General features: G+C 35.3%; 1 protein-coding gene across 4 annotated transcripts in view; it reads left to right on the top strand.

Moving 5' to 3' along the window:
• The window catches only part of PCDH9 (protocadherin 9), an 894,356-nt gene that overhangs the window by 578,631 nt on the left and 301,110 nt on the right, over positions 1 to 14,615 (top strand). For 2 of the 4 annotated variants that reach the window (XM_038569714.1, XM_038569713.1), the window contains one exon: positions 4,448 to 4,523. In XM_038569714.1, the coding sequence (XP_038425642.1) occupies positions 4,448 to 4,523 (76 nt within the window). Of the gene's footprint in view, positions 1 to 4,321; positions 4,524 to 14,615 lie in introns of all 4 variants that reach the window. The other 2 variants (XM_038569711.1, XM_038569712.1) reach the window with 1 other exon arrangement.

The raw sequence follows: 14,615 nt of genomic DNA, 5'->3' as shown, positions 1-14,615 counted from the left end.
CCTGCCTTCGGCCCAGGGCATGATCCTGGAGACCCGGGATCAGGTCCCACATCAGGGTCCCTGCATGGAGCCTGCTTCTCCCTTTGCCTATGTCTCTGCCTCTCTCTCTGTGTTTCTCATGAATAAATAAATAAAATCTTTAATAATAAAAAATAAACACTAATCTACCCATAGTCAGATCTTAGCTTATGCATATTTATACAAAAAAAAACACATTAACAAAATGTAATTCAGCTAAGTAAAATCTTTCCTAACCTGATTTTTACACATAACAATAGAGTACGAATATTTTCAATGTCAGTAAACATCAATAAAATTTTAAGGATTGTGATTCATTCAGTTCTATGATATGTAGCTTATTAAATAAATGCCTATCAGTGTTAGGCATGTCACTCATTTCTACCTTTTGGTTATACTAAAAAAGACAGAATGAACTTGACCACTTAATCTTTGCCATAGGAATCCTTGGAGGTTAGTGGGACTGGGATTGTAGACTTGAATGTGAATCATTCATTGGTGAATAATATTCTGTATCAGTTAGAAACAGATGAAAGGAGTATTCAGGCAAAGATTGAGATTTCTTAGGTAGCTCAGAGTTTTTTTTAGTGACTCTTAGAGAACGGTGCCCAATACAGGAACGTGTGTATCTTCCCTGAGCTTCTTAAATTTTCCCTCTCTTTCCTTTCTACTAACCTGCAAGAAAAAATATTGTAAAAGTGTTTCGTGATGTTTCTTAAATTAAACCAGTGTGGCATCTTCCGACTTGCAGCATCCTGAACCTATATTTGTATGCATGGCCTTTTATGCTTGTGTAGAGTACAGAATTTCTGATGAAAGTTTCGCATGGTTAGAATTCATAGCAGCAGCCCTGAGATAAAATAACATGAAGCAGCCTTAGTAGTTACTGGTTCCCATCTTATTCCTTCTCAGGGCAGCCAGGGACCTAGAGCTAACTTGTTAGCGATAAATCAGATAAACAAATGTGACATTCAAACCGTTAACAAGACATAGCCAATAATAATAATAATGCTCACCAAGGGAGAAAATGGAATGGGTAAGAGAGACATTTTAGGAAAACAAAAGTGCGAAGGCTTTAGAAAGTCTCAAGTAGTCTCATGATAACATATGTTGTCCCAATTCAGTCAGGCAGGGCTTGACTGTATTTATAACACAAATTGGGTATATTTCCATGGGGATAACCCAGAGGCAACATTCCCAGAGGCAGGCAGTAAGAAAGCTAATCCCTCTTTCTCTCTTCGAATATGCAAACAATTATAGGTTTCTTGAAAGGATAATAAGAAAACCTTCACTTTCTCAGAGGAGAAACAACGTGTTCTAAACTGTCCATCTTCATCCACTGCTCCCACCAAAAACAGCTTTCCCTCCGAAAGGCTCTGAGCTGACATTATCTACAAGCACTTTGGGAGATGTGCCAAGGTAATGGGGTCCAGGCAGTTCCCTTACAAGAGAAGAACATTTTTTTTTCTGATGGAAGGAATCACATCTTAAAACTAGCTACAAGTTGATAGCCCAGGAGCTTAAAAGAGAATATGCAACTGTAAATTTCAAGAATGGTACTAACTTTGTATCGAGTACCTACTATGTATCAAATATCATACACCACCAGTGCTTCTTATTTTATCTGCTTGGGCCTTACAACACTTCTCTGGTGAAGGCACTATATTCTTCATCTTGCAAAGCCAGGAACTCATTCAAAGAGAAAAAGCAACTTGCCCTGGGCCAGTCTCTGCAGAGCAAGGGCTTCTAGCCGAGAGGTCGGGTTCTGGCTTCCTCACCCGCTCTCTACTGCAACATCTGAACAAATACTGTTAAGTCCTTGAACACCTTATAACTCCTGTTTCTTAACATTTCATGGATCCTTGTTTTTCTGCATTTCAATTTTTTTTTCATATCCTTTCCTTATCTCTACTTGATACTTCAGACACTGTTGTACTTGCATCAGTCATTATGATGATAAATTAAAGATTGATTTGCTTGATCAATTTGCTTCTTTCCATAATATCCATGTTCTGATTCTTCGTCCATATGCCCCACCATCCCAACCTCCCATTAAAAGGATAAACTGTGCACAATTTTGCCAATTAAGACTTAAATATCTTTGAGTCAAATTAATTAGGAAATATTTTCATAAACCATCACGGTTTAAGCATTGTACCACTCTAATTTACACTGTCTTCTTGCAAATAAATTACATTAGATTTCTGTCTTTGCTTATTCTCACTTATAAAGTGGTAAAGGAATATCATAGTATATAATGTGTGTGAGATGGAATCTAATTGTATTTGAAACAGTTTTGAAAAAAAATGTTTTTCTTATTCTCAGTGAAATCATAGTACCAGGCTATGTACCAGTAGGTGTTCAATTAATACTAGTTCTCATGGCTGTTCTGTGAGAAACATTGGGTTCAGGTATTACTGGGGCTACAGATTCACACGTTTTAGGAAAAAAAAATATAGTAGTTAAAGCAATATTAATTATGCTTAGAAGAATATCATAGATGCAGATTTTTTTTCCTTCTGTCTATGGAAAGTATACTTTATAATGGCTTATGCGGCCTCTGAAAATACTTTATAAAGACTGAAGAATATCCTGTCCCATTGTCTTTCTCCTGTATTTGACTTCTTTTTGGCTCACCTGAGTTATAACTAAGAGGTATTCTCCAAGGATAAAATCAAAGATACTATAATCACTGAAACTACAGACTTTTTAGTAGGCCATCACTTTAAAAGCTGTTTGACAGTCGTGTATAATGGGTAACCTGGTCATTGACCTTAATTCTGTGCTTCTCACAAAAGGATACAGATGAATTGAGGGCATATTGAAACAGAAACAGAAAAACTTGCATTATTGGTTTTCTCTAAAGGGTTAAATTCACATGAGAGAGGAAAGCACTATAATAAATTAAAATGGTAGCATCTTCGTATACAAGGAAAAATACATTTCAGATATTAATAATCAAGTTGGGCTTGCATATTGTGGAGCACTCACCTAGGCACGTTTCAAATCTATTGAGGAGGGAATGAGATAGTTGTGCATGAAGGTGAAATGTGCTACAATAGACTCAATTAGTACCATTTATGATTATAGTTTATGTGATGTCGTCATCAGTTCATTAAAAATGTACTGAACTATCAAATCATTTCACACAGGTCATTGAACAGCAATAAAGTGGTATCAGCTCTTCTCCATTATGACTCTGAGCTGGATTTGAACCAGTGACTCATAGGAAATAGCCTATGTTCTATTGTTGTCTATAAAAATGCATTTATAGAGTGGCAATATATCTATCTATAGCATTTGTGTCTGACTGCATTCTTTTTTCTTGGAAATGGATACAGTCTATAAATTGCCTCTGGGAAAAACACAAGTTTTATGTATTATAAAGTGATTATACATTACATACTTATATTTTATATACTTTATTATTATATATTCATAATTTTGTTAAATATGAGTAAAAGTGGTCACATGTGACATGATATTGAAAGGTCTTTTGGCTGTTAAAGCAGAATGAAAATTAGGTGCAGTCAGACATACAGCACAAATTTACTACTCTCATATAATTCCATAAGTCATAAATCTCCACCCCACACAGCTGCAAATATTCTCATATCTCATGGATTACATCAGCTAAAGAACATTTACCAAGAGTACTAAGCAGCAATCTGTGCTGAAATGCACACTTCTATTTTATTAAAACACTAAAATTTATTGAAGTACCGATATACATATTTTAGGTCACTTCTGATAGTGACATTGTAAAAATAGATGCCAGAATAATATTCCTAATACCTTTCTACTGGGATGTTCTATAACCAAAGTCTGGTAGTAATGTCTGAGGCAGTGGGCAATCATGACTTCTTTGCAACTACCTTAAAACCATTAAGTAAACAAAATGCCTGTTCATTCAAAAGAATTGGAATGTTACATTATATATGTATTTATTCTGATCTATGGAACAAATATTTGCATATTTCTGCTTATTTCAGGTGTTTTTTTTTTAAATAACTGACAACTAGTATATTCTTTTGTTGCCTTTTTTTTTGCTATAATTTTCAACGGTTTACCATTGGGGGGTTTTTTGTTCGTTTGAGACTGAAATTCTTTCTTGTATTTTGCAAGTTAGACATCCTATGGTAAATAGAAAATGGTAAATTTCAATGCTAGATTTGTTCCAAGTTTCATCTGTTTTGCTTTTACGTTGTATCATGTGTTAAGAGTTGTTTTGACTGTGTGTAGGGCCGCGCCCCTTTGACCTGGGAAGAGTGTTAATCCGAGTGTCCTGTGGTCTTCTTTGTAGTCGCAGCGCCGCGTTACGTTTCACCTCCCCGATGGCTCCCAGGAAAGCTGCAGTGACAGTGGTCTAGGAGACCACGAGCCGGTGGGTAGTGGAACCCTGATCTCACACCCTCTTCCTCTGGTTCAGCCACAGGACGAATTCTACGACCAGGCCTCTCCGGACAAGAGGACCGAAGCAGATGGCAACTCCGACCCCAACTCCGGTGAGTCCCCTTAAACTCTGTGACCGCTTGGGGTTCTGCTTTTCTGTTGCGTGCACTCGCCTTTGAATGGGATCTGGGGGGAGCCAGGCAATGGACTTTGGGGGTTTGCTGGCTTTCTTGTTGCTGTATTCAAAATATATCAAGTCTGCTGCGCCTGTTGTTGTTCTATGGAATGCTATTCTCTAGAGAAGACTTTAAAACAAGTGCAAAGAGGGGTGATAATGATTTGGGGGTCCTACTTTTTTTTTGTCTATTTCAATTTTGGATATGTTTTTAACCGATTGCATAGAACAAGCAGAATGAGTGAGGTGGAATTCGCAAAAGTCTTTATACTGAGCAGACCCACACTATACCTCAGAAATCATTGCCCATTCAAAGTAAGCCCAGTGAGGGTACTTCTTTCTTTGCCTTTGCAGGTAATTTGGGGCATGTACTATACTTTTTTTTTTTGTGATTGTATTTAAAAAGAAATCACTGACTAGTTCACTTTCATTAAAAAGTTAAAAGTCTAATGCAATAATTATGTCCAGTCCAGAGCAATCACCGTGATTTCAACTTGATTTAAATTAAAACTGTTTTCTGACTCATCTTGACCTGCATCAGGCCGCTGGACTACAGTGAGAAATGGGGATAGGGTGAGCTTTCCCTAATTTTCTAGCTACTTCTCTTCTGCTGTAGACATTGATTTGCCTCTGGCAATTCTGTGGTTGAAGTATAATACCAAGAGGAGCTAAAAAGCACAAAGGCTTTCTTAACTCATCTATTGTGAGAATCCAGAATTGGTGTTCTCTGACTTCTAGGATTTATAAACTGCCTCTTTGTTTCCAGGGTGATTGGAGATCTTTTGTACATATTACCCCCCATCTCCTAAAGCTATGCACCCATTTCGCATGTTTCTCCAATCAGTATCTTTCTTCCCATTGGCATGCATAGTTTACATTTGCCGCTTCTTTCTACTGAAGTTTCTCTCTACTCCAACCACTCTTTTACAAAGACCTAAGTAAATTGTACACCAGCTCTGCTTCTTGATCTTTCACATTCTGTATATTCAATTCATAAGGAAAACATAAGTGTATCTTTTTACTTCATATATCCAAAAGGGCAGGCCATATGCAAAGAGGCGACTTCTCATTCCATGGCATTTGGAAGAGCTGACCAATTGCCTTTCTTAGGTGTCTTGGTTTTGATTAGTCTAAGTACCATTGAATCTAAGTGTTTCCACTGAATCATCCTTTCCCAGACAATTGTGAGAGGTCAGATAGGTAAGATAGCTTTTTCTTAACCGATTTCCTGGTTTTCAACTTCCCAATCTCCAACTTTAAAACATCTCATATTGTCATTAAGCTGAGAGTACCAAACTGGTTCTTGGCCTCCTCTTCTGCATGTGGGAATGGTTGAATTCTAACGTCTTTGGCTTCAGCTAAAACCAAGACAGGAAGACTCTTGTTTTAAGAAAATAGTTTTAGGTATTATCTGTACAGTTCACCAAAGTTGGGTTTTGTTTGTTTGTTTGTCTATTGTTTTTTACAGAAGTAAAAGGGGAAAAAAGTAGACTTTAAGTATGGCTAATCTAAGTTACCTTAGACCAGAACTTTATCCAAAATGTATAACTACTCACCTAATGCCTTTTAGACCAGGGTAGTAGCACTAAGTGAGCTGCCAAATGGTAGCAGTTAAAGAAGATTCTAAAGCCCCCCCCGCCCCCAAAAAAAGGCCCTTCTTTCAAAATAGCTTCAAGAGGTCCCCAGACTTTTTACCAATCTAGTCACATGGAAAAAGAGACCCAAAGGATGACATACTCTTGCACACTCCAACATTCAACCCAAAACAGTGACTTCACCCAGGAGAATCATGGTCAATAAAATGTGTTAAACTACTCCTTGGTGGAGATAACTTCCTTATTCATCATTAAGAAAGAAGGAGAATAGGCAGAGAAGGAAAGGAGGAGCCCTGAGGGCCCCTGGAAGCCAGCTATTCTTTTGACATTTAATGGAACTTAAAATTTTAACCTCCTCTGTAAATGTCTAGAGCAGAATTAATCAGAATAGCCTAGAAATATTAAGAGATTCATAACTAAATAGTAATTCACATTAGGACAGTATTATGATATATCATCTTAAAATTCCACAGTTGCATTTTTGTAATTAACTTTGAGGAATTTGTGAAGTGAGGTATAGTATAATTGAAGCAGTAATCTTCGATAGTAATAATCTTGCTATTCAGACCTAGACTTTGTTCTTTGTCTTCAGTTGGGTTTTCTGTCAGTGGTGTGATAATTCTTGAAGAATCAAGATTTTATATTAACTGCTCTATCCATGTACATCATGAATGTCAGTATTATTTGTATGGTTATTAAGTATTAAACCTGTATGGATTCCTATTTTTTTAAATGTTATGCTTCTCAAAAATACATCTTTGAAGATTAGTAGTGATTCCATAGTATTTTCTTTCATTATACTTTTTTAATTATACTTTTTAAAAAGGATTAATAAACAGTGTATCTAATGAGAGTTTTTGGAAACATTAGGCTTTTATATAGGGTCTTGCTTCTATACACACACGGTGGTATTGCTCTACAGTATTCTTCTTTGCTTTCAAATTTATACTTCTGAGTTGTTGGCATCATAAATTTTGTATTACGCCAAATACATGAATTTTGAAAAAAAAAATAAAATATGAAGGCTTTTACATGCAATCCAAAAATAAAGTTCACAAATTATACTACCTATAATTGATGGTTTTTGTAAATGATACTATGCAAAATCTACAGTAGTCTTTATTGTATCAGATGTGGCTGATGCCAGTAGTTCAGATGTGCTGGACATACAACTTTCTTTTCTTTGTTTTATTAAAAAAAAAAACAAACTTGAAAATCACTCCCCCCTCCCCTCAATTTCACATGATCTACATCATGCTGAAATGAATTAGAATATTCTGGTTCCTTGATCATCTGTCTACTGTGATTCCTCTTGTTTCACTAGGTCCACATGTATCGCAAATAATACTTGCCTATATCTCAACCCGCCTGGCCCCTTCATGACTACTGTCATTGTCTTCATGCCACTGGTAGGCAAAGGAGTTTGTTCATGGCTGTGTCTGGACCATAGTACCTAGATGCATGGTGAGTTTATTACCCTAGGACCTTCCTGCTTGCCTGGATTCAGCCATGGAATCTAGGCTCAAGACTCTGTGATCTTAACCCGCTAGGTTTCTCTGATTTCTGCCCAAGCACCATGTAGAATCTCTCCCCTCTATTCCTATTTCTTTCATCCCTTCCATCCCAGCCAGGCTGAGTAAATGTTTTTAATGTCTGCAGCTGGACGTCCCCACTGTATTTCTTGATAGTTTTCCACAAAGACAAAATTCCTCCAACCTTTTTTTCTCCTAGTAGCAATTGAAAAAAAATAATCTCCATGGTAAGTTTAGAACTTCGAAAAATAACAGAATGCCTTTTTACTGTTCTCTACCCTGTCTCATCTTTATCTATGCTGTGAATCTAAAACCAATGGCTGTTTGAAAAGACTGGAGCAGGTAAAGGGATATATATAAACAGAAAAAATAAGTATACTAACACTTGAAATTATTTTCATAAATAATCGTGTAAAATGATAGTTGTATTTATTGCCAAAATAATTACAGAGCATGCTATTAAATTGTATAGTGAGTGGATATAAAAGTGATAGGTAAAAGAAATTATTCCTTTTTAATGACATAGTTTTAAAAAACATGCGATGAATAACTTCAACCCATTAGTCATTGATTACCACATGAGATCCAGTTCTCACAGGAAATTCAAGGTATATACTTGGTTGGTATATTAATTTATAAAATGAAATGGTGCCCCAGAAGCCTGCAGTGGTGACCAGTAAGTTTGTTTCTTTTTTTCAGTATCATAAAAATTTTTTAAGACAATTGTCACTATATGAGTATGTGTTGGGTTTTAAATAATATTAAGAATTTCTTATTTTGTTAGATGTGATAATGGTATAGTAATTTTATTAAGAGAAATCCCTATTGGCAGTGATGGATTGTGAAGAATTTATAGCAGAAACAATATAATGTCTGGGAATTTGTTTTAAAGATACTTCAGCAAAATACTAATAATGATGATAATGGTGATAGTAATAATGGGACTAAATTAAACAATGAAATGTTAGTGCTTGTTGAGGTTGGATAATGGATGTATAAAGTCTTATTATATTGTTCTTCTTAATCTTTTACAAATACCAAACTGTGAAGTTTATTTTAAACGTATAGTAGGAGACTGATATAAAACCCAGAATCAATATATGAAATATCCAAGTTCTTCCTTTTTCTATTAGTTGTTTTGAACTAAAGATATGGTTTATTATGCAAAAGTATAGCCAGATGGTTTTGTATATAGCAAGCATATTTTATACATTGAAGTATATTTCAAATGGTGAAATTGCAATTAAACAGAGATTTTCAGTAATTACATTTGTGTTTGGAAGACTAGAATGTAAATTGGCATTTGCTTCCATTAAAGACCTTTTGAGTAAAATAAAGTCTTTGAAAAGTTCTCTTTTGAATTTAGCAATAAAACCATTAAGCAAGAACCTCAGCCCAGCTCTGTTTGTGTAACACCCAGGGGGAGTTTAAGGACAGGGCGTGATGACAAGTATCCTTTGGCAAAGAGATGGTGTCTCCGTGTTCTAGGCACATCTGAGTCTTAGAGCATATAGTCAGCTTCCCCACAAATAACACTCTCACATGCAGAATGTCTTGAACAGAGTTTTGCCACCTTTTCTGCATATAGAGACTTGAACTATTTCCAATAGCAGAGTAAATCGTATTTCTTTAAGAAGGTAGCTCATGAATATGATCATATACTCCACATATAATTCAATTAAATCATTACTTCTAAGAAAATACTAAGGGGATTTTCAGCGGAAGTTTGCTATTTTTAACAACTGTAACTAGACTGATGAAAGAATTTCACTAACTTAAAGGCAAACAAAAACAATTATGTGATCAGATCAGGAACAGCTTATTACCACTAATTCAGAATTAAGGCTTAATCTTGTCCCACTGAGAATCATAAATAGAGTTATTTTTATATCTGGCATTTCTTTTAAATGCCATTTTAAAAGATGTTCTGCTATTTAATCATGTGCAAAATTGCAGATTATATTTACTTTATTAAAGCCCTATCTGTTCGTATGCTCCTGACTCTTTCTGGACTATATTTGAGTCAGTTGGTGGATTTCTTTCTCACTAAGGATAATTTCGGTACTGGAGGATATGTATGGGTAATATTTATTCAGGTCTACTTAAAAGTCAGGAATGCTAGTAAATGCTTCAATATATTGTCCATGATTCCATACCAATATTACAAATTAGATAGTCTTTTAAGTAGATTGGATTTCAGAAAATTTCAGTTATTTGTCTAAAACTACTTAAGAGATAGCTGAGGCACAATATGAACTTAGGAGTGCCTGACTCCACAGCTTATGCTCTCTCTGTGCAGAGAAACCACCTTCATGTACACATGGCTTACAGCAGTGTCATCACTGGCATTGAATTTTAAATTCTAGGGCACTAATGTATATATCCCTATATCTAGATGTAGAGATATATACACACATTTTTTTTTCTTTCTAGCTGCCCCAAGCAGCTCCTTCTGGGGTGCCTGGGTGGCTCAGTTGGTTAAGTGTCTGACTCTTGATTCCCTCTCAGGTCATGACCTCATGAGTGGTGGCAATCTTATTTTTTAAGAGAAAATTTGAGAAATTGGATCTTAAGATGACTTGGTTGAATGATCTGTTAGCAAGATGAACAAGTTATGAAAGATCTGCTCCTGCGGTTTTGTTTTGTTTTGCTTTTTGAGGGAGAGGCATGGGTTAGTCCTTAGTAGAACCCTGCAGATCATACAATATAACATATATATCTATACAGAGGCATTAAAAGGGGAGGCTTTGCCTATAGTTACATAGTTTTTGAATTAAGAATAAAATTCATATATGTCAACTCTTGTTTAGTGCTCTTTTCAGTGAATAATTTTTCCTTTTCATGACCTTTATACCTTTTGTCCTTTTTTTTTTCTTACACATTTTCCTCAGAGAAAACCTGTATGATTATTTGATTAACAATTGTCTCTTCCATTAATCAGTGAGGACTGGTTTGCTCACCTTTCTATTCTCTGTGGATGACAGCACCTGGCATAGAGTAGGCCAGTAATGTGTATTTGTGACTGAATGAATAAATCAGTATTTCAACAACACATGAAATACAATCAAACAAATTAAAATTGTTCTATCAAAATAAAAATAAATATATAAACAAACAAAAGTACACCAGGTTAACTGTAGCTATCTTTAGTTTGGAACATTGATTTCTTCTTTTTAATTAATTGACTGTATCTTTAACAATTTTAATAACGTATTTAAAATTATGCTTTCATTTGGTGATGAGGTGACATAAATGGAAAGCACCTGATGTAGAGCTGAGGAAAAATTTATTCTTAATATGTATATTTTTTGTATATTTACATTAAAATATTCTTCCTGTACATTGTACATGCTAAGAAATGTCGAGAATTTGAAATATGTAGGTATGAGAGATAGACTGTCATTGTAGGAAGAAAATAAACAGGTTAATTAAATTAAAAAGATTTTTAAAAATTCAGAAAAAATAAATCCAAATTTCAATCCTAAGAATTTGTGCTAATACTGACCTGCAGGAAAAAACAATCATTAGCCATAATATGCTTTGGGAATTAAACATGAATTTTATTTTTTGGCACAGTATTGTATTAAATAACTTAATGAACTGTGTTTATAATTTTTCTAAGTAGCCTGGGTTGAGCTAATTATACAAACTCAAAGAATATTGTTCAGAAGTTTTATATTGTCACATGCTGTGTTCATTTCCCTATGGGATTTTCATAGTCAGCTCATGGTGACTATACAATAATGGACCCTGAATTAATAAATGCAGAGTTCCTTAGATAATAATATAGAGAAAAAGAAATTAATCCTATTGTGATTTCAGTTTAAAGGGGAAAAGATAGGGCAGCCCTGGTGGCTTAGCAGTTTAGTGCCGCCTTCAGCCCAGGGCGTGAACCTAGAGACCTGGGATGGAGTCCCACATTGGGGTGGCTTCTTGCGTGGAGCCTGCTTCTCCCTCTGCCTGTGTCTCTGCCTCTCTCTCTCTTTGTGTCTCTGAATAATTAAATAAAATCTTTAAAAAAAAGAAGAAAAACTAATTTAAAAAATAAAGGAGGAAATAATAATAATTTGATTACCTTATTTTATCCTATGAGACTTTAATTTTTTGCTTTATTAAATATATTTTTCTAATTCTGACTTCAAAACTTATCTATTGTTATCTATTTTCATCTCAAAATTGGGGCAGAACGCTTTCTGGAGCAGAATGATCTAGATTGTAAACCAAATACATATATATATCTCCCCATCTCCTCTCTATGTACCTACCGTCTGTGTTCTTTGGCTAATTACAACACTTAGTGCCTTATAGCAGCACACATTCATAATCTCACAGTATCTTTAAGTCAAGAGTCTGAAAAAAAAAAAGTCAAGAGTCTGACCATGATTTGTCTGAATTCTCTGTATAGGGTCTCAAAAGCCAGCAATCAGGGTGTCAGCCAAGTTACATTCTCATCTACAGGCAAACCGTGGAAGAATTTGCTAAGATTTTTCAGACTGTTAGCAGAATTTATTTTCTTGCATTTGTAGGATTGAGCACCCCAGCATCTTTCTGGTCTTCAGCTGGAGTCTGCTCTCAGCTTCTAGAGACCACCCTCAGATGCTAGCTACACATGCCTCCCAACATGTCTACTTACTTCTTTAAAGCCAATTAGAGAGATAGAGTCTCTAGAGTGGGTTTGTAACAGCATAATATTTTAGAGAACTTAATCATGGGAGTTGCATTTTGTCACCAGTCATATTCTATTGGTTAGAAACAAGTCTTAGGTCCTGCCCACACTCAAGGGAAGTGGATACACACAGTTATGAATACCAGGAGGTGGGGACCGTAAGGGTCCACCCTAAAATATGTCTGCCACAATCTGTATAAGACTTAGTCATCCTGATATATCTTAGTATTCAAAAGTTTTTGTTTAAGATCCTTTATTCACTTGACTATTCCATGATTTACTTATTTATTAATTTATCTATTTATTCTGTTAATACTCATGTAGAGTCTACTGTGGTGCCAAGTACTATGCTAGCTTCTAGAAATAGACATTAAAACCAAGACTTCCTAAACTTACAAAAACTCTCTGTTACTAAACTGGGAGAGCAAGAGTTCTTAATCTAGATTTCTTTTTTTTTTTTTAATTTTTATTTATTTATGATAGTCACATAGAGAGAGAGAGAGAGGCAGAGACATAGGCAGAGGGAGAAGCAGGCTCCATGCACTGGGAGCCCGATGTGGGATTCGATCCTAGGTCTCCAGGATCGCGCCCTGGGCCAAAGGCAGGCGCCAAACTGCTGCGCCACCCAGGGATCCCCTTAATCTAGATTTCTTTAGTTGGAGAAGCCTATGAGTAGGTTTTTGAGAATCTATAAAGTTCCTGAAATTGTTTTGCAATTTTTTTTTTCTATGAAGGTAGGCTATGAGCATTTTATAGACTATAAGAAGAAGACCCCACCCCCCTAAAAAAGAGGAAAAAGGAAAAGAAACACTGATTTTTTAGAAGATACTGGATACCTGTAACAGTGAATTATAATAAATGCTAATGCCAAATGTATAAAAAAGTGGGTTTTAGCATAGAATAAGTCTTGAATAAGTAAACAATAAAGTGTTTTGATAAAAATGATACTTTAGTTTTAAAATTTCTTTTTAAGCACTATATATAATATATTTATTGTAGAGAGATAACACATGTGCATGTAGGAGCAGGAAGGAAGGGCAGAGGGAAAGAGAGAGAATCTTAAGCAGACTCCATGCTGAGTATGGAGCCCAACCTGGGCTGGATCCCAGGACCCTGAGATCACGACCTGAGCCAAAACAAGAGTGGGATGCTCAACCAACTGCACCATCCAGCGCCCAGATAAAGTGATACTTTGTTTTTTTTCTTTTTCTTTTCTTTTTAAAGTAATACTTTGAAGAAGTGACACTAGATGATAAAAACTGTCAAGCATATAAAATGTTTATGCCTGGGCATGTGTGTGAACATTCTCACCAGTGGGGGCCTCTTGGTACTGTGAAAGGTTCATACTTGGGGAAGCAATGAATAGTTCATTGTCTTTGGAGCACATGCAAATATGATTAGCTCCACTACTTGGTCTTAGATTCCGAACCTCCAAAATAGAGCTATTAATAATCTATAAAAATATTGTTATAAAGATTACAGATATTTGACATAGCTAATCACCTAACACAGAACCTGAAACATAGATACTCAATAAATGGTTGCTATTAAATTATTTGAGTATGTGACAATAAATGAAAATGAACTGCGAAATAGATGGGGACCAGATTTTGAATGATGGGAAGGATAGGATGTAGCAGATAAGGGAAAAGAAAGACTTGAGAGTCTTTTCAAGATTTTGGTTTGTGAAACATTGGAGAATTGTGCAATTAAATAAATTAGAAAATATAAAAGAAAAACTCAGATTAGGAATTACTAATTTTACCTTAATTTTAAAGTTTGAGCTGCCAGACAAGAAAATCTAGGAAGTAGGAATATGACCCTGGTCATATTCTTTGAGTAAATACAATAATTATGAGGAGAGACAAGGAACCCAATAAAAAATCATCACAAACCTTAACATTTAAGGCAGGCAAAGATGAAAGTGGAGTGGAATAAAGATATTTGAAAGCTCTGAAGATATTTGAATCCTGTACATATAGTCAATGACTTTTTTTTGGAACCAACTATTTGTAAGTGTTATTAAGAACAAAGGCTGTGAAATCAAAATAACCTATGACCTAACTCACAGACCTTGGGGCCACAGGGCTATTGGCACTTAATACAGGCTCAGTTTACAGGTATCATTATATTTTATTGTTATTATTATTATCAATAGATATTGAAAAAGTGTAGAACAAACAAAATAGGTATCTGATTATTTAGCAAAATTTCCAATCAGGTTTTAAAAATTACCA

Source organism: Canis lupus, chromosome 22 (assembly GCF_011100685.1).
Source record: "Canis lupus familiaris isolate Mischka breed German Shepherd chromosome 22, alternate assembly UU_Cfam_GSD_1.0, whole genome shotgun sequence".
In the NCBI taxonomy this organism is placed as follows: domain Eukaryota; kingdom Metazoa; phylum Chordata; class Mammalia; order Carnivora; family Canidae; genus Canis; species Canis lupus.
Note: the sequence above shows the minus strand (reverse complement) of the source record. Positions and strands in the feature narration are given on the sequence as shown.